This window comes from Spermophilus citellus, assembly GCF_964194105.1.
Source record: "Spermophilus citellus genome assembly, chromosome: 11".
NCBI lineage: Eukaryota > Metazoa > Chordata > Mammalia > Rodentia > Sciuridae > Spermophilus > Spermophilus citellus.
The window spans coordinates 89,494,018-89,515,782 of NC_138192.1; the positions used below are offsets into that span (position 1 = coordinate 89,494,018).

The window sequence follows — 21,765 nt, forward strand, 5'->3', positions numbered from 1 at the left end:
GGGAATTTTGATCCAAGGGAGGAGTTGTCTTGGTGTCAACTGAGATTATTTTTTATATAGTCTCCAATTGAAACAGAAAATTTTATTTTGTAATTGGGAGTGATGATACCAGATTTAACTCAACAATTTTTGTAATCACATCTGTTTCTGGGTTGTGAGATTATTTGCACAGTTTGAATTATAGCTTTGATTTGTAGTTTTCATAGATTCAAAATGAAATAGTGGTCTATCTTAATGACATACACCTGAAATCCCAGATACAGGAGAGGCTGAGGCAGACATTTCACACAGTAAAGGCCAGACTGTGCAACTGAGTGAAACCCTGTCTCAAAATAAAATTTTAAAGGGCTAAGAGGCAATGCTCCTGGGTTCATGCCCATTACTACAAAACTAAAAAAAAAAAAAAAAAAGTTGTTTAAAGGATTTAGTTCAAAACATTTTTTTAAAAGTAAACTGAACTGTGTTATAAATACCACTTAAATTGTAAAATATGTATGGAGGAATTTCATTTTATACTATAATGTTCTTCATGTTATGCTTTTTGAAAAGTCTATGTTTTATAACCTAACATCTGTTTTAAGATAACACCTTTAACTCAATATTGTGAATTTATATCACACGCAGCAATTTTTGACAAAATGACATAGCTTTGGGGCTGATAGTCTGAAAACACAGTGGGAGCATGTGTTCTGACTGGTTGGTACACATTTAATACTATTAAATATTTTTACTTTTCACCTCTGAATGACTTGAGACTTTTGTTTGTTTTTGTGTTAGTTTCTTTATTTACCTGGTTTTGTTCATTTGTTTGTTTTTGGATTTTTTGAAAGAAATAAAAGTACTTTGTTTTTATGTTATCCTGATGTTATTTTTATTATATATTTATACATATTAGCATAGCATTTTATTATTATTATTATTCTTACAGGCATGTGTGTTTAACATTTTTGAAGACAGTACAGACTAAATTTTTCCTGAATATTGAAAATTCTAATTATCTTGATATCAGCATGGTATTTATCTTAAAATTAATGTTCAATCTTATTTTCATGAATTATTATGATAACCAAATTATCTTCTGCTGTTTTTCCAAGTTAATATCGAAGGCAGTATGTTTTCAGATTTTTTTCTTCAGTTTTTGATATTATGATGTTAAATGATTCCCTTTGTAACTATATGATATGGTATTTTAGAAGTTACCTTTAAAAGAAAAAAAAGGACATCAACCATAGTATATATGAATAACTCAAAATGGACCAATGACTTAACTAAAAATGTAAAGTCTATAAATCCCTTAGAAGAAATTGCAGGACCTTGAGTTTGGGAGAAGATTTTAGATACAATACCAACAAATAGATTGTACTTCATAGAAATTGTAAATTTTTGTGCTACAAAGGACATTGTCAAGAAAGTGACAAATAAACCATAAAATGAGAGAAACATTTATCAGATGAGGGACCTGTACCAGCCATATATATTAAAAATTTACAATTTAGTAATAAAAAGGCAGCCTGATTAAAAATGCACAAGTGTTTGAATAGACTTGTCTTCTTCATTATTTGACTAGACAAAGAAAATATACAAATGGCCAATAAATACATCAAAAGATGCTCCAAAAATTTAGCCATCGAAAAAGATATAAATTAAAACTACAGGATACCACTTCACATATATTAAACAGATAGGTAATTAAAAAGTTTTGGGAAGCATGTCAAATAATCAAAATTCTGCTGTGATCCACACTGCTGGTGGGGATATAAAATTGTCCAGCTGTATGAGAAAACAGTCTGGGAGTTACTCCTAGATATATGCTTAAGAGCAATAAAAATGTATGTCCAAAGAAAAATTTTAACATAAATGTTTATAACAGCATTATTGCTAATAACCCCAAATTGGAAACAACACAGATCAACAAACAAATGGATAAATAAAATATAGCATAGCCATACAGTGAAATAATATTCAGACATAAAATAAAATAATAATTCAGACATAAAATAAGATATAGTTGCAAAAACATATATGGATGCTGAAAGAAGTCTGTCAAAAGATAATATATGATATAGTTTCATTAGTATGAATTTCTAGAGTAGGGAAATCTATTGAGGCAGAAAATCAATTAATGGTGCATAGGACTGATTTAGGTGCAGGGAAGTGGGAACAGATGAGGAGTAGATTAAAAATATATATTTTTCTCAAGTTCATAAAAATCTAATAAAATTTTGGTGGTGGCAATGTGTATCTGTGAATATACTAAAATTTACTAATACATTAATAAGTATGTAGATGAATTATGTGGTTTGTGACCTGTATCTCAATGAAGCTGTTAAAAAATGCAGTATAGTTTTAGATTTATGAAACAAACTTAGAATGTCTATGTTATCATTAACACTCCCACATAGCCATGTAAATAATCGAGTCAACTCCTATCAAATTAGCAGTAGTTTGAATCAAGAATATTGTTTGTTTGAAACTATTATAAACACAAAAAGGAGAAATTATAAGAAAACATTCAAAAATCTTTGAAATGGATATATATATATATATATATATATATATATATATATATATATATATTTAATCTCCCGCCTTCAAGTGCACGCACGCATGCACACACACACACACACACACACACACACACACACACAGAAAAAATTCAGAGCTATCAGATGACCCACAATTTATTATTTACTTATATATGAGTTATTAAAGTGTTTTTTTCTAATGCTTACTGGTGTGCCCTCCTGAGTTATACCTACCTTTGATTATTTTGAGCTATTTTACTAATATGTTAATTGCATAAAACTGATAAAAATGTATATTACTCTTGATCACAGAAATAGAAATTATTCAGTAAAAAGTAACTAATAGAGCAGTTTTGCATTTATTTATAAGTTCATTGCAGCATTTTAAAAATTCTCAAATATATATGATAATTCGAATTGTCCTTCAAAAGATTGGAACTTGTTACTGGTTTCATCATTTATTAATGAGTTAAACAAAAGTCCTCATACTTTTTTTTCCATTTGTGAAAATTATGACTATGCCTTCTTAATTTAAAAAATCTTTTAATAATTCTTTTTCTTCTTTTCTAGTGTTAAATACAAAACCAAATAGTGGAATATAGTGGAGAAAGGAGACAATTTCCAACACATTTTCCTATTTGGGGCATCTTTCCCCTTCCTATGGGCATAAAAAAGAATTTGTATAAATTATAGTTAATTTGTATTTTCTTAACTTGAGAATAAATTCATAACTTTTTTTGAATTGGTTTATTAAATTCACTTACTAGTTTATTGAAGACCTTAAGGAGTGTAATAGAGATATATCTATTGATTTTAAGAAGTATTCCATTGATCACTCTAAAATTTATTTTTAGAAATTGAATTATTTAGCACTCTATTATATACGAGTGAAAGTCAACTTTAACTGGTAACTTTAATATTTTCATAAAGTTAAGACAGAGACATTTTAAGTAGGTATAACATGAGTTGTTTTAATTGATCATAATACCTTGAATATTTTTACAGATAATGTTTCTATTAGCAGATTAAAACCAAGAGAAATTAAATTTACATTAAAATTTATGATCAATACATATAGCACTACAACCAGAAATTCCATGTACATTAGGTTACATTTGAAAAAACAATAAATTTCAGATTGGATGTTTTAGTGAATTCATTAATTCACTAGAAAACAACTTTTGAAAAAAATGACAAAATAGAATTTTTAGAAAATTAAAATATGACTTTCACAATTGCAGGAAAACGTCAGATCTATGTTTTAAAAGCTAGAAATTCCCCAAATTAGTTTTTATATACCAAAGAAGTTTTCTTCTTAAAAATATCAGAATTATTTTTCTTTACAAGTAAGATACAAAGATCTTAATTAGCAGTTCATCTTTAGAGAAATCTATTATTTAAAAATATTAATCTTAAAATATTTGAGTATAAAACTAATACTGATTAATCACAGATTGACTGGTACATCTGAGCACTGTATATCAGATGAACCTTGGCAATAAAAGAAATCTCAATCTCACCCACACTAAATAAGCTCAAAGCACAATAAAAATACTTCAAAATTACAATATCATTTTAACATGCTCTCTGACAATTCAACATTTCTACTGCCATGTATGGTTGAAACTGACAGATTGTCTAGAAGAATGCTGAAATACATGGACATTGTCTGCAAAAGACATGAATCTGTGTCTTTGACAATAAATAGCTAAAATTGAATTTATTAAGTGGAAATTTTGTATAATTTAGGCAGTTGAAAGTTCAGAACAGCCTGCGTTCCTTTTTATAACAGTTTGCTATGAAATTTGTAAATTTGAAACTAACTTAATGATACCTTTACATGCATAGATAAATTATAAACGCATTTACCAGACCATTTAATATGTAAATTCTTACTAATTTAGAGAATTTTCCTTGACAATTTCAAATGACTTCAGAATTCAACATTATTGATGGCTTAAGAAACAACTTATGATGAATAAATCATTATTTCAATCCATCTAAAGTTGACACACTTAAAAAACACACCACATAAAAACTTGTCCTAAAATTGATGTTCACTAATTGAAGTCATTGTTGTTCTTTGGAGATTCCAGTGAAAATAACATTAGAAAAACTGAATCCCATTTAAATGTCAGTTTAATTCATTAGCAAATTTTCCTACCATCTTAATTTAATTATTGAAAAAATGTCTGACAATTGTTCCCTAATAAAACATTGTTATATATATCTTCCTCTAGTTTCTTTTCTTTAATAATTTGGGACATTTCCAAACCCATATTTAATCATATAGTATAAGTCAGTAAAATAGTACTTTAATGTGGTAAAACCCATATGGAGAGTAAATTGGAATTTATTACAGTAGTTGTTGAAAATTTCTAGATTATAATATGAGTTCATCATCGAAATGGAAGGAAAATATGTCAAGCACACCCACTATTAGGGTATGAATTACAAAAACTAATATGTCAATAAGATAATGGCCTTTCATTTTTAAAATAAATATTTTATATTTACCATTGATGTTTCTGTTTTATTTTTTGCTCTCAAACTTCTGATGCTGGCATCTGGTTGTCCTTAAAATATTTACCAAATATAGAATACCAGACTCTATTTTATTATAAAGTCAGCCCAGACACAGTATCAGATATTAACACGTATACATTGTTGCATTATGTATCTACTTTTTTAAAAAAAATTACCTAGGTAGTGGGTATTTGAGACTATAAAATAAAATACTGGAGTATTTACAAGCTCATTTTTCACAACAATCCTTTTTTTTTTTTTTTACAAACTTCCAAGATAATAAGAAATCCTTCATTGATTTCCTTCATCTAAAATGATTGCTAATTTGTCTACACAGTAGAAATGGAAGGGGCAAAGATTTCTATTTACAGATTCAGGGAAACTGATTCCCTCCCACTCCTATAGCAAAGCAGGAAGTAGCTGCTAGGTGTTTTATAGCATTAACCAGAATGTCTCCCTAATGATACAGAAGTAGGATCACATATCATGCAGCCTGTTCACTAAGTCTCAAAAAAGGACATGCCATAGAATATAATCGTGATGTATCAGAAAATGAATAGCTCATAGAAACTCTGTTACTTTTTATAGGGAGAAGAGGGTAAGCCAACAGGGATAATTAACTCTGTCTGGTCCATTTGAAAAGGTATTACAAAAAGGGTTAGAATGCTTTCTGGGTAAGCAAAAATCAACTACACCTGTGACACTGGGATTAAGATTTTAAACAGCCAACATGTAAAAACTAACTTTCTCTTCAAAGTGTGGAAAACTTAGCTAGGTCTCCTTAGGTGACGAGAGTAATGTTATACCCAATGTGTACGTGAACCTTTGGTCTTACTCATCTGTCAGTTCTTGCAGTGATGTGCTGCAGCTGACCCACATCAGCTCATGAGAGTCAACTGTGCTTATCATTTTTCCCAGTTCCACATTCAGTGATGTCAAGTTGGTAGTTTGAAATCTGCCATAGTCAAAGTATTTACTGGCAAACTTTATAAATCAGGGCCTTCTTCCCCACATAGAGCTAGTTGTCAAAAATGTATCAACACAATTCTCCTTTAAGTTGAAGGCTGTCTTTATGGCATTAGATAAATTCATTTAATATTGAAGTCTTCTGCTGTAAAATCACAGGTCCAAATCCTTGAGTTAAGATTGGCATGAATCAGGCAATGATGCCTCTATTTTCATATAACTATATCACTTAATTTTTCTGGTTTCAAGACAACATTTTCAATATCATGGATGCTTTTTCCATTTAAGTGTTCACTAGGACATTCATGACTATCACTGATTGTGGACACTGTGTAGGATGCACTACGGAGAGCATCTGAGTGGGAAAAGCTGTTTCCAAATTGGATTTTGTATTGATTCCAGTTTCTTCTCAGAATTGCTTGAACCTATCAATCAAAAAGAAACAAGAGAAATCCATTAATTGAAGTGAAGATATTATATTTAAAACATAGCAAAATGTTTTAAATATAATATAGAATATAATAATAAAATATAATGTAGAAAAGTTGTTCTTAATATTTATTTCTTAGTTCTCAGCAGACACAACATCTTTGTTGGTATGTGGTGCTGAGGATCGAACCCGGGCCGCACGCATGCCAGACGAGCGCACTACCGCCTGAGCCACATTCCCAGCAGAAAAGTTGTTCTTGAAAAAACATTGATGTTACCGAATAATATTGCTTCATTTTCTTATTTAATTAAAAATTAAGTAAATTGTGTTGACATTAAGAAACATTGTTATTACATTTTAATACTTCTCTAATATTTTTATTTCATGCCTTGTCTTTGAATTATTAATAATTGTTACATATTTATTGCCATCAAATAAAGCATAAGATATAATAAATATAAAAATAGCAATCTTTTATTTAATGATTACCATATGCCAGAATTTGGGCTACACTCTGAAAATGAAAGAGCAGGGTATTCATTTCACATGGAGCTTACTTCCTAGAAGAATGAAAAGTATTGGACAGATAGGTGTAGATGGGATGAATACTTTGAAAAAAAGTTTAGGAATTTTACTTCTGCACTTCTGTGTATTTGGAACCTCCTTTCCATGAGTGAATTTTTAATATAGTGACATTTATTTTCTGATTTGAGCTAGAGATTGAGTCTAGATGGGTCACATACAGTGATTTTGTGTTTTAGTTTACATTAAGACCCTAAAAGTGTATGTGTGTGATTTAATATCGAGCTCCTTGATCCATTTTGAGTTAACTTTTGTGCATGGCGAGAGAAAGGGATTCAGTTTCATTTTGATGCAAATGGATTTCCAGTTTTCCCAGCACCATTTGTTGAAGATGCTATCCTTCCTCCATTGCATGCTTTTAGCCCCTTTATCAAATATAAGATAGTTGTAGTTTTGTGGATTGGTTACTGTGTCTTCTTTTCTGTACCATTGGTCCACTCGCCTGTTTTGGTACCAGTACCATGCTGTTTTTGTTACTGTTGCTCTGTAGTATAGTTTGAAGTCTGGTATCGCTATACCGCCTGATTCACACTTCCTGCTTAGCATTGTTTTTGCTATTCTGGGTCTTTTATTATTCCATATGAATTTCCTGATTGTTTTATCTATTTCTACAAGAAATGCTGTTGGGATTTTGATTGGGATAGCGTTGAACTTATAGAGAACTTTTGGTAATATCACCATTTTGATGATGTTAGTTCTGCCTGTCCATGAACAGGGTATATTTTTTCATCTTCTGAGGTCTTCTTCTATATCTCTCTTTAGGGTTCTGTAGTTTTCATTGTATAGGACTTTCACCTCTTTTGTTAGGTTGATTCACAAGTATTTTATTTTTCGGGGGGATATTGTGAATGGAGTAGTCAGAGACACCGCGTCTGATAGAAGAAAAAGTCGGCTATGATCTACATACTGTGGGGTCGGGCTCCAAATTCCTCAATAGGACACCCACAGCGCAAGAGTTAACAACTAGAATCAACAAATGGGACTTACTCAAACTAAAAAGTTTTCTCTCAACAAAAGAAACAATAAGAGAGATAAACAGGGAGCCTACATCCTGGGAACAAATCTTTACTCCACACACTTCAGATAGAACCCTAATATCCAGAGTATACAAAGAACTCAAAAAATTAGATAATAAGATAACAAATAACCCAATCAACAAATGGGCCAAGGACCTGAACAGACACTTCTCAGAGGAGGACATACAATCAATTAACAAGTACATGAAAAAATGCTCAAAATCACTAGCAGTCAGAGAAATGCAAATCAAAACCACCCTAAGATACCATCTCACTCCAGTAAGATTGGCAGCCATTAAGAAGTCCAACAACAAGTGCTGGCGAGGATGCGGGGAAATGGGTACACTTGTTCATTGTTGGTGGGACTGCAAATTGGTGCAGCCAATTTGGAAAGCAGTATGGAGATTTCTTGGAAAGCTGGGAATGGAACCACCATTTGACCCAGCTATTCCCCTTCTCGGTCTATTCCCTAAAGACCTAACAAGAGCATGCTACAGGGACACTGCTACATTGATGTTCATAGGAGCACAATTCACGATAGCAAGATTGTGGAACCAACCTAGAAGCCCTTCAATAGATGAATGGATTAAAAAATGTGGCATTTATACACAATGGAGTATTACTCTGCAATAAGAAATGACAAAATCATAGAATTTGGAGGGAAATGGATGGCATTAGAGCAGATTATGCTAAGTGAAGCTAGCCAATCCTTAAAAAACAAATGCCAAATGTCTTCTTTGATATAAGGGGAATAACCAAGGACAGGGTAGAGACGAAGAGCTTGAGAAGAAGATTAACATTAAACAGGGATGATAGGCGGGAGGGAAAGGGAGAGAGAAGGGAGATTGCATGGAATTGGAAGGTGAGCCTCAGGGTTATACACAATTACATATAAGAGGAAAGGAGGGGTAGGAGACAAATTATATAAGTGGAAGAAACGATTTATAGTAGAGGGGGTGGAGAGAGAGAAGGGGAGGGGAGGGGAGGGGAGGGGAGAGGAGGGGAGGGGAGAGGAGGGGAGGGGAGGGGGGATAGTGGAGAATGGGATAGACAGCAGAATACATCAGTCACTAGAAAGGCAATTTGTAAATCAATGGAAATGTAACTGATGTGACACAGCAATCTGTATACGGGGTAAAAATGGGAGTTCATAACCCACTTGAATCAATCTGTGAAATATGGTATATTAAGAACTATGTAATGTTTTGAACAACCAACAATAAAATAAAAAAAAAAATGTGTGTGTGTGTGTGTGTGTGTGTGTGTGTGTGTGTGTATTTGGTACTGGGATTGAACCTAGGGGCACTCTAATACTGAACTACATCCACAGCTGATCTACATCCACAGTTCTTTTTTATTTATTATTTTGAGACGGATTTTCAGTAAGTTGCTAAGGCTGGCCTTGATCTTGCTATTCTCCTGCTTTAGCCTCCTGAGTCTCTGGGATTGTAAGTGTTCACCACCAAATGTGGCCAGTATTGCTCATATTAAGTCAGTGGGCCCAAATAAGAATATTGAACTATACCTTGAACTTGATAAACTGGACATTCCAGGACTGATATGTGTGTAGATTGGCTTGGGGTATCCTGCTTCAAGGTTAGTAGCCCAGTCCTTCTGTCCCTATCTACTTTTACCTTAAGTGTGCATTGTTTGGTCTTCTCTAAGCTCTCTACAGGTCTTTAACCCTGTGACTATTTCCTCAAAGGAACTCTGAGCATATTAAAATAATTTTCCAGTAATTCACATACTATTAACATACTTATTCAGTAACTTTCAATTCTCTTTATATTCTCCTTATATATAGTTCCTCAACTTTCTATTGACTATATTCCTATACGCAAATCATTATTAAATCTTTATAAATGTATTTCATTGTATTTCCTTCTCAAAATTACATTCTGTAGCAAATAGGGATTGCCAGTATATCTTCAGAGTCCTGTTAAAGTCTCCTATATTCTGTCACTTAAAATGAACACAAAGTTGTACTGTCCCTTTATATTTTAGAATGTAGAAAATGAAAAGGAAGCATCAAATTCAGAGTGAACAATTTCTATAGTTAGAATTCAAAATGAGTTGTTAAAATTTCCATTTAGCTTCTGTGATTTAGAAATTATAAGTCAAATGCTGTAACTTGGGTTTCAAAGTTATGTTATTACAAAGTTCAGTAACAAAGACTTTCAAGCTCATTTCTTTCTATATGATAAACAAAACTGAGGAAATAATTCATTTTCAGGTAAATGTGCTTTGAAAACACAAGCATTTTTAGACAATAAATGTTTTTGTCTTGCAAAAAACAATGATACTTTGCTCTTGGTTTAGTCATTCTAAATCCTCCAAAGAAAAATTTGAATCAAAAAAATTTAAAAATAATATCTGTATATTTAATATCTTCAAGAACATAATCAAATGACAAATGGAATAGTTTTATGAATGAATTGTGGGCTTGTCTGAGCCATGTGTAAGCAGAGGTGTGCCCCTTGGAGAACTCTCAGTGTCATCTCACCGATCTCAGACCACTTAGACTTGCCTTAACAAGTCCTGCTCAAAAAGAATTCTGAGATACTGCAGAATGTATTGGTTCAGACAGCCCTAGGTTCAAATAAAACTCCCTGGAGGTGGAAAGAGGTACCAGAGCGCCCAAATATCCTCGAGTGGCTAGTTGCCTGGAGGAGGCAGGAATTATTTAATTCTTCAATTAATGCACAAGTGATAAGTCTCCATTCAGGCCAAGTGGTCCTCACAGCCTCTTCTTATTTACCTCAAAAATCTTTTTCTCACAATTAATTTCTTTGATGTGCTTCCCTATAAATAAAGCATGTGGAACCCCACTTATTGTTAGGGAACAGACTCAGAGCCTATTCCATCCATTGGGTCCCTGCTGTGAAACTATTTTTCTGTATCTTTTGTCTTTTAATTCTTATTAATTATTTCAGACTTTTAATTTCTCAGCCAGTTCACATCTCCATTCAGTTTACTGATCCCTTGGTGTGCAGGATGCAGCGATAGTTTTAGATTGTGCATTTTAGATAAATAAACAGAGATTTCAAACAAAAAAATAATTTTGACTCTTAAATATTTCTGATGATGTTTTAGTCAACTTTTTCTCTAACCAAAAGGCCTGAGAAGATCAATGTATATGAGGAAAAGTTCATGGTTTAAGAGATCTCAGTCCATGGCTTTGGATGCAAGGTAAGGCAGCATATCATGGCAGAAGGGTGTGGTATATGAAATCAGCTTAGGACATGGTATCTGGAAGCAGAGAGAGAGCATACTTGGCTCACCAAGGATAAAATATATATCCCAGAGCCATATCCAATGGTTTCCACCCAATAAATTTATCCAACTGGATTAATGCACTGATTAGATTAAGACTCTCATAACCCATCAGTCAACTTCTGAAAGTTCTAGAATTGTTTAACATATGAGCTTTTGGGGGACACTTCATATCTAACCCATAACAGATAGCAGATAAAAATTATTTTTATTATGATTCTTTTTATATGTAATAAATTCCTCCTCAATTTACTGTTATTGTTGGACTGACTGAATACAGAAATACAGCTTCAGGTGGAAAGAAAGTAGAGCATACCTTTGCAGAAAAGATTCTACATAAATTTGAGAAGCTGACCACAAGAAATATATTAGCTGCGAGCCCCCAAAAGGAAAGCTTAAATTCAATTCTAAAAGACAAGATAGCTTTTGAAATATTTGCATGTTTTGCCTTGAAATATATTTGATAAAGGCCATCCTTCTATTTCTTCTTTGCAACTAAATTATCACAAAAACCATGGAAGGTCAGTGTCCTGAAGTATGGGTTTTTATTTACTGAAGTTAAAAATAAACCTAATTAGAAGCTTTGCAGTCTTCTGTTTGTTTATATTATTCTCTATTAGGATGTTACATTTTTATCTGCTTCCTCTAATATAAGATTACACTGGCTCAACAGAACATTAAAGTGGCCACTTCATAAACTTAAATGAAGTGTTATTAAAGATTTGAGTATGTTTTTGTTGTTTTATTTATTAGCATCATACAAGTAATTTAGTCAAATATGTAGAATATAACATCACAACCTTATATGCTTGTTAATTAATACCTGATAAGGATCTAAGTCTCTGCTCCTTAATGTAAATCAGTTAAAAATTTTAATAGAGCTTCACACAGAAATCTACTTGTTCTCATTATAAAACGTGAGTTCAGTTGTTCTCAGAAAATATTTTTGTTCACTTTAAAAAAAAAATCTACCTTCCATTGTTGTTAAATATATCCTTCTGATGGCCAGTCTCTCATTCACGTTAATAGTGCACATTTTTGTCTGTGTGGACTAGGGATGAGAGGAAAGAGGACAGAGCACTTGTAAAGCCACTGTTGTTTAACTATTGAGAAATACCAATAGGAAGATGTTGGCTAAAAATAAATAAAAGGTGGAAGAAAAAAAAAGCCAACAATTTTAGGCTAAAGGCAAACCACTGGACCTAATGTGGAAAGCAAGAAAGAAACTAAGCCTGAGTAGATTGGTTTTAAGAACATGACATAGTTGGAACCAGACAAAGTGGATTTGGCACTATTTCTTCATGTTATGAAGTGGGAAAAACTTAGAGGCAAGGAGATAAAAAGGAGGGATTATAGTATTTCTTAAGATGAGAGATGAATCATACTCAAACAGGGATTGTATCTCCAGAGATAAAGAAAAAGGGACAGATATTAGAGATGTTGTGAAGAACCAAAGGATTTGGCAAGAACCTGGTTCAAAGGCTTATTATTATTATAATTTTCCAATGCCAAAATGTTCTCAATTTTAGGATATGGCAGAAGATCAAGGGCCTGTGTCTTTTTTGCTTATACAGATAAAGTGTAACAGGAGTGTGGAGCATTAGTTTTGATATTCTCTGGGCACCCTTTCTAAATAAAAGAGCCAATCTGAGATTCTGATTCCAATATGATGAATGTTGCCATTTGTACATGTATTTTTGAAAGTAAGTTGTTTGACAAACCTTTTAAGGGATCTATAATATACTAAGGATTTAGTGATGGTGGAACATTGCACAAAAATCTTTACATGCCCTAGTTTACATTAATCCTTGTGAAATTAATGTAGAAAGAACTTGTTTTTACTTCCCTTTAATAAAGATTAAATACCTATTCCCAAATTTGGAGCATTTCCCAAAATATAGCAGCCATTGGGTTTTTAATGCATCGTTGTGTTTATTCTATATTGTCTCCTATCACCAAATATTTTGCTAGTGATTATTTAAAAATTACACATTATAAAAATAAAATCTGCTTCTGTAGGAATAGAGGTAGACCTTTTGTGTTTCATGCACGTTCTTTGGCATGTGTCCAGATCATTCTCATCTCTATCAAAATGTTACATCCTATATTGACAGCATAGTGGACTGTCTAGCTCCATATGTACTCTAGTACATTTACAGAGGTACATAACAAAGACTTTATGAATCTTATTTTCAAAACAAATTATGTATCTGTTTATCCTGATAGTGTTACATCCATACTGCTCATTGACTTTGAGAAAATAGCAACATCTTGTTTTCAGTGTGTCAGAATCATGGAAATAAGCACTTAATATGTGCTGACATTCCACATACCATTATTAGTAGTATAGATATACACACTAAACATGTATATTTTGAAATTACAATATATTTTAATTTTAATCTATAAGCAATGAATTGCATTATTTGCCAAGAGAAATACATAAAATATTATTTAAGCCAGGCAAAACAATATTTCATGGTTTTCTATGACATGTACCATGATTTCCAATGCTGATTTGTGTTTTAGGACTGATTCTCATAAGATTAATGCCATCTGGTTCCCCATTTGAAGCTTTATGATAAGCTTCCCAGTTACCAACTGTCCACTTCTCATTCAGTTACTATCTGGATTTCTAAAGTGTACTCGAGTTTGCCAAAATCCTACAGGTTAAAATTTGTCAAGTAGATTAGAAACATATGAAAAACTAAAGCTGGAACCACTGAGTTACAACAATATCCATATGTATGTAATATAGTACCAGATTTTAAATTCTCAAACTCCCAAGTAACAAAGCCATAGATAAAAATCTGGAAGTATTCAGAATACATTGCCATGTTATGGATTATAGCAATTACAGAATTCTATTCTAAATTTCCCAACCACTGCACCTTTCCCTTGTACAACTGAGAGTTTAGTTTGTTTACATCTTTTTGTATCCACTTTAAAGCTTTTTCCAAAAGCTACACTGTGAAATAGGTCAGGGTGTGAGAACAGGGAATGGCAAAAAAAAAAAAAAAAAAAAAAAAGGATTCTCTCTCTTCTCTCTTGTTATAGTCCATCTTCTATGAAGTTAAGTATCACCTCACATCATACCTGAGGCAAAGTCCAGAATTAATAGGATCTGTTGGTAGGTCAGAAAAGTCGATGAATAAAAGTCACTGATGAAGTATTTTAAAGTGTGGTTGACTTTTCTCCAATATGTCTTGAGGAGGAAGTTTTCACTTACAATAATAAATATTATAGCTCTTTTCTCTGATAGAAATGGAATTTGAAATAATTGTTCTTAGGGAATTTATAATTCTATCTTATTTTTAAGGAAAATACATATCAAATGACAGCAGGAATAAAATCAACTGACATACCTCTCCATTGAAAAAGCAGAAAATTGTAGAGACCAAAAGACCCTGTAAGAGAAAAATAGAACTCTATTTGAATCCCAATGAAAAAGATACATGTATTTATAACTAACTCGACCCATTAGCAGTCAACAATGAAACCAAAGCTATATTCAAATTTAACAACAAATTTCTCAAACTGCATACTGATGTTGAATGCCATACCTGGAAGTGCATAAGGATGTGAATGATGTAGTCAAATACCTCCTCAGCAATCCTTCCTTCAGGTCTCCAGGGAATAAGAACAAATTCAATGCCAAGCAATGGCACCAGGATAAGAGTAGCTCTCACAGCTTTCATGTACAGATTGGACTCTGCCTGGTGTGTAACTTTTAACTTGGTGATGAGCACACGTACAATATTTAATAGAAAGAAAAGATTCACCTAAAAAAACAAAATGGCACTATTTTAATATTTAATATAGAGAAGCATTATTGGTGCTCCAATTTTATAAATCTTACAATATTTACAATATTAGCTGGGCAGGGTGGCACATGTCTGTAATCCCAGCTCTCAGCGAGGCTAAGGAAGGGAGGATGGCAAGTTTAAGACCATCCTGGGCAACTTAGAAAAAATCTGTCTCAAAATGAAAGAAAAAAATAAATAAAAAGGCTGGGGTTTTAGCTTAGTGTTAGAGCACCCAGTGGTTCAATCCCTAGTACTGAAAAACAAACAACAACAACAACAAAAATATTTACAACATAATAGATTGATATTAATTTGTGATTTTTCAAAATGTGATTTATAAGTACATCGATTTTCATCAATTATATTTGAAAACATACGATAGAATCATTTTGGAACACATTCCATTGTGAAATATTTGAGTGTTTTTTCCTAGCTTATTTTCTGATGCAGTGCTTTTGGATTTTTCTGTGATCCAAAAACTAAAGGTTTTTAACATTTTCAATTTAAATGAGAAATTATTTTAACAGATGTTCTTTCTTTCTTTCTTTCTTTCTTTCTTTCTTTCTTTCTTTCTTTCTTTCTCTCTCTCTCTCTCTCTCTCTCTCTCTCTCTCTCTCTCTCTTCTTTCTTTCTTTCTTTCTTTCTTTCTGTACTGGTGATTGAACTCAGGGGCACTTAACCCCTGAGTCACATCCCTAGTCCTTTGTTTAAATTTTTTATTTTGAGATAGGGTCACAATAAGTTGTTTAGGGCCTCACTAATTTGCTGAGGCTGGCTTTAAACTTGTGATCCTTCTGCCCCTTCTGAGTCTCTGGGATTACATGTGTGCGCCACCACACCTGGCCAAGAGTTAATTTTTATAAATGTCACCTGTTTATCAGTGTCTATGTTATTTATCTATTTTCCAAATATACACCATAATAACAATTTTCAGATTTTTATTTTATTTCCTTTATTTTTATAATAATAATCTTTATAACATTCTTTCTTAACACTAATTATTAAAACAACACTCCAAGATAGTGCTATATTGTCTTCTTTATCCTTATGCGGAGACTACATCACGATCGGAAGCCACATCATGAGCCCCAGATCATCCTAGAAACAAGAGCTCTTGGCATCCCATGAGACTTTCTAAAGTTGCTTTCTGTAATTGCATATTTACTATTTCCTACGCCTCAGTAACTTCCCCAAGAGACAACACTCCCTTTGAAAGGGAGACATAAAACTTTGATAATATAACTCAGGAAAGAATCCCTGCTCCAATATCACATTCTTTCTTTTACTCACTCAAGTCAATACTGTTTACTTTTGTCCTTTTCCTCTACTCTTATCCTTTATACCTTTCATAGGATTCTGAATATGAACTTCAGAAAAGCCTCATAGAGGCTAATTGCTTTTGTCTTTCCTTTGTTTTCACCCTGATTTAAATCATCTGTCCTATATTTTATAATCTTAAACTTTCAAACTATAGACCAATATATAATTTATATCCATGTACCTTAATTTAAAAAAATGAGAAAAATAACAGTAATCTCTCATTTAGTATGGAAAAGAATAGCATAGCATTTGCTAATTTAAGACAGCTGTTACAAAAATATCAGGCATAAACATATTCTATGCCATGGGACACTTCAATGGCAATATATGCTTCAAAAGTACACAGCTCACTAGAATCCTGGTGATGACACATCTGTGAAAAGGCACATGTTCAAAAACACAGGAAAAGACACAAGGCAGAATAAAGACAAAAGCAGAGTAAGCCATTTGAACAGGTGTAACAATGAAACATGACAAATTGGCAAGTCAGCTGTTCTATTCCTCCTCCTACAGCCCCTTCCAAGCATTCGTTGATATTTGAAAGTTTCAACCAAAAAGAAATCACTATTAATCCAAAGAAGAAAAGGTAACAATGTCCTTTATCTGCTTATAAATTGCAGAATATTTTATAATCTTAATAAATACATTAATAAATTGTTAAAAAATACAGTAGAAATATTACAATTGGGCTCCACAAAAGCTTTTTAAACACCAAGACTTCTCTTAAGTGACAAGTCTTTATTTAAAACATGAAACTAGAAATGAGAATTGACAGTGGAGTTAATCTTTATATTAGCGACTTTGTGAAGAGTTTTGTTAAAGTGAATTGGACATTGTTCTGCACACCATTTCCACATAATTATCATATCCTATTTTATTTTCTGTAAATATTTCTATGTATTATGAACAAAAATGGAACAAGAATTTCAAATTTCAGATGAACTGTTTCTGAATTTTATCCAGCTTGGAACCAACCTAGTTATAAAGAGAAGCCTGTTTCTACTTTGATACCCATAAAGTTCAAGAGCAAGATAGAAACAAGACATTTTCATATTAGCAAACCACCTTAGGGTCATGGAAGAACACAGAGTGAATCTGCACAGTGTCTATAGAAGGGTTCCTGGAAGCCACTTTCATACAAGGATGGCCAGCAATTCCTTAACTATGCCCTGAAGTGACCTAAATATCTCCCAGTGAACTCAAATTAAATGTATCCTCTCTCAGCTTCCCCTTGGCAGGATCTGAAAGTGTTGCAATCAGTCTAATACCACCCTGCTCAAGGGAAATGTGATAGAGGAAGTCTGAATGGAAATAAACTGATTGTGGTTAAAATATGTTATTTATAAAAGTTGTACAAAGACATTGGGCCATATGAACAATTACTAGAGCCCCGCCCAGGACCTTGGAATTGGCAGAACCAGTGGGGGGCCCTGCAGTTTAAACAAGGGCAGGATAATTTAAACTGGTAGAAAAACAGGTTCCTAATCTTCTTTTAGGCCAATAAGATGCAAAAATGTTGTGCAAATATTGTGAATTTTCACTTCCTCTCTTGCTGAGCAGCCTGATGGGCTATATTCTTAAATTTTACCATGACAATGCAATGTATTCTCTCCTGAAGTTGATGTGAACAGGATTTTCTGAGGATTGGGTTAGCTGTTATTACATTTTGCATTTGCTAGGTGTTTTAACTTCTCAAATCTCTCCGGTTTAGGAGTTTGGATCACATAATTCTCTGTACAGTCAGATCTCTGGAATAAAATGTTTTCTTGTATTTGTTCTAGAAACTCATGGGTGGCCCTAACAACCCATTTAATTTCTTTGAGCTCTGCTTAGAACAGACAATTCAATGCAAGAACAGAACCATGATAACTAGAAATTACAATGAAGAAACTTTTTGAAGTGTTTTTTTTCCAGTTTATTGTATTTGAGGCATTGTTCTAATCTCTTAGCAGGAAGTATCTATTTAATCCTTGCAAGACCCTGTGAAATATGCTCCTTATTCCCTCATTATAGATGAGGAAACAAAGTTACTGAGAGGTTAAAAACAAAACAAAGCAGAACTTGCCTTGAGATACACAGCAAGGGTAGAGCCAAGATTCAGAGCTGGCTCTTTGAGTACAAAGAATACAAAGCCATGCAGTACCAGAGTACACTTCAACACAGTGTGTCATGCATGTCCCTAGCATGTGGAGAGTGCAAGAAAAGAAAGTACACCTGCCTTTGAGATTTTCTTAAAGAATATTAAAAAGAAAAATGTATTGGTTTTTTAACTGACTCTCTTGTGGGACAAGGCACAAACCCAGAATTTGACACTTGGTATGTGCTTTCTACATGTCAGGCTAAGCATATTTTATACATTAACACATTTAATACTTCTAAAACCTTTAAAAAATCACTATTATTATTTTTAAATTGATAATTAATATTTGTACATTTGATTATGGCACATTATCATAATTTGAAAACATCTAATGATCAAATCAGAGTAATTAACATTTTGAGTTTTTGAAATATCATCATTTCTATGTGTTGGGAACCTCCAAACTCTTTCCTAACTTATTTTTAGGTATATAATAATTGCTATAGACTCTTGATAACCTATGGTGAATAGAACATGAGAACTGCTTTCCTTCCTCTATATTTTGATATCCACCCTCCCACTGTTGCCCCTACTCACCCCTCCTAGCCATTCTACTCTCTGCTTCTGTGGGATCAACTTTTTATTTCCCACTAATGAGTGAGAACATGTAGTGTTTGTTTTCCTGTGCCCAGTTTATTTCACTTAGCATAATGTCTTCTGTACTATCCGAGTTGCTGCAAAAGATAGGATTTCATCCTTCTATGGCTGAAGAGTTTTCAATTGTGAACATATGTTACATTTTTAATCCATTCATCTGTGGTGAACAATTTGATTGATTTTGTATCTTGGCTATTATGTATGCAAATGCCATGAGTGTGCAGGTATAGCACAATGATTTCATTTTATTTGAATATATGCCCAAAAGTATAACTGCCACATCATATGGTAATTCAGTTTTTTGAGAAAACTCCATATTCTTTTTCATGTGGTACCAACAGTGTATGAGAACCCCTTTGTCCATGTCTTTATCAACATTTGTTATTTTTTTTGTATTTTAGATGATAGTCACTCTTACTAGGGTGAGGTGATATCTAAGTGTTGTTATGATTTTCTTTTCCCTGATGATTAGTGATGTCGATTATTTTTTAATTCAATGCTCACTAGCCTTTGTATATCTTCTTTGGAGGAATATTTTTTCAGATAATTTGCCCTCTTTTAAATTAGACTTGTATTTTTTCTACTGAGTTATTAGAGTTTCTATATGTCCTGCATATTAATCCTGTATGAGATGAATAGTTTGGAAGCATTTTCTCCCATCCTATAGGTTGTCTTTAACTTATCAATGGCTTTATTTGACATGCAAAAGATTCTTAGATGTAATCCTATTTGTGTAGTTTTGCTTTTTTTGCATATATATATATATATATATATATATATATATATATATCTTGAAGTGTTTTCCCTATTTTTTTCTAAGCATTTCAAAGCTTTGAGTTTTACATTTAGGTCTTCAATATATTTTTAGTTGAGTTTTGCATGTGGTGAGATGTAGGGATCTAGTTTGATTCTTCTGCATTTGTTTATACACTTTTCCCATTTCTGTTTATTGATGAAACTGTCATTTCTCCAATTTATGCTCCTGGAAATTTCGTAGAAAATCATCTGGCTGTAAATATCCATGAATATGGGATATCTTTCAATAGTGTGTGTGTCCTCTATGATTTATTTATCAGTTTTATAATTTTCATTAGGGATCTTTAGCTTCCTTCATTATTGGTTTGCATGCATGTGTATGTGTGCTCATACATATAACAAATGGGATTTCTTCTGTTTTTGTTCATTTTCAGACAGGTAATTGTTGCTATAAAAGTCACCATTTTTGCGTTCCTTAGAATGACAGACTTGAGGCACAGAATGATTAGTTTAATTGCCTAAGGTCACACAGCAAATAGAGGTACAAGTGAAATTTAAACCCAGGCAATCAATTATCAGAATTTATCCTCTTAATTATTATATACTTTTGAGAATGATATTTTCTTAGTTGCCCTCCTAATTTATCAGACCCATCTTCTCTCTTGTTCTGTGCCCCAGGATTTTACATCTGGGGATGATATCTTCATTTGTACTTTATTGTCCTCTGACATTGGTGGTATTTGGTCAAAAAAAAAGATCACACTATGGAAGGAGGGAGAAGCTTCAGTATTTCTTCTGTTGCTCCTTCTCATTGATGCTATGGTTGTATGCTGGATTTTCCCTGAAACCAAGGCCAGCATTGGTCCTGTAACTCTTTCCAGCACTTGTCCAACTCCATTAACACACTCTGTCCCCTCATTATGTCTAGCTCTGATGTCTACTTCCTGCTTGGTTCCTGTTACATTGCCATCCCTTATAAAAAGGTGTGGCCTTTATTGCCCACACCTCAAATAGAAGGACTCCAGTGGACCCTCGTCAGTTAAGCACTGTGAGGACATCATTTCCATTTCTGACAATGGAGACCCTGAAGAATGTAACACAGCCAGAAGATTCACAAATATGAGCAGCGCTGAGTTAAAGAAAACCTTAATTACGTACCAGTAAAGCAGCACAAATTGGACCATGGATAATGTAAAGGAGATGTGTATCAGAACTGATCCAGCAACTAAGAGAAAAAATAAAGATGTTATGTTGAAGATTTATGTTTCATTTAACTCTAATAGAAACTGTAGAGAGTCTCTTACTTGTCATTGTAATATAAGCTTCTGGCAATGGCATGTATGCAGGCAGGAATCAGTGGAAATCCTACAGAAACAAGAGACCAAAATTAAAAATAGGCAGTTTTCTTTATAGATGCAACTCCTAAAATAGTCATAAAGTATGAAAGTCAGTGATATTCTTGGAGCAAAAACAAAACAAAACAAAAAAAATACTGACCACTATATGTTTATTGAGTAAATATTACCTGTATGGTCAAGCAATAAGTACAATGTACTTTTATGTATTTTTATTTTTGTGTTTGTGTGTATGTAGGTGTAAATTTTCTTCTAATATAAGTCATTTTGAGTTGGTGGACCTCAGAGCTTAAGTCCATAAATGTGCTGCTTGAATGCCAAAGCCTAGAAGAAATCCAGTATTTATATATTGTCTAAGAGATGAAATTGGCTAATATTTAGTATACAATCAAAAATGGGAAAATGTGAGCCTGACAAGAATATCTACTATGAGAGACAGACTAATAGTAAGTCATTTTCTGTTGAAAAGAAGG

The 21,765-nt window shown here is 32.9% G+C and overlaps 1 protein-coding gene across 4 annotated transcripts in view; it reads right to left on the reverse strand.

Moving 5' to 3' along the window:
* Positions 1-5,251: 5,251 nt before the first annotated feature.
* CALCRL (calcitonin receptor like receptor) overlaps positions 5,252-21,765 on the reverse strand; it is a 101,025-nt gene continuing 84,511 nt past the window's right edge. For all 4 annotated transcript variants that reach the window (XM_081260681.1, XM_081260680.1, XM_081260679.1 and 1 more), the window contains 5 exons: positions 21,242-21,302; positions 21,096-21,162; positions 14,882-15,100; positions 14,684-14,725; positions 5,252-6,442 (listed from right to left, as the gene is read on the reverse strand). In XM_081260681.1, coding sequence (XP_081116807.1) covers positions 6,230-6,442; positions 14,684-14,725; positions 14,882-15,100; positions 21,096-21,162; positions 21,242-21,302 — 602 coding nt within the window. In that variant the 3' untranslated portion in view covers positions 5,252-6,229. The remainder of the gene's footprint in view (positions 6,443-14,683; positions 14,726-14,881; positions 15,101-21,095; positions 21,163-21,241; positions 21,303-21,765) is intronic.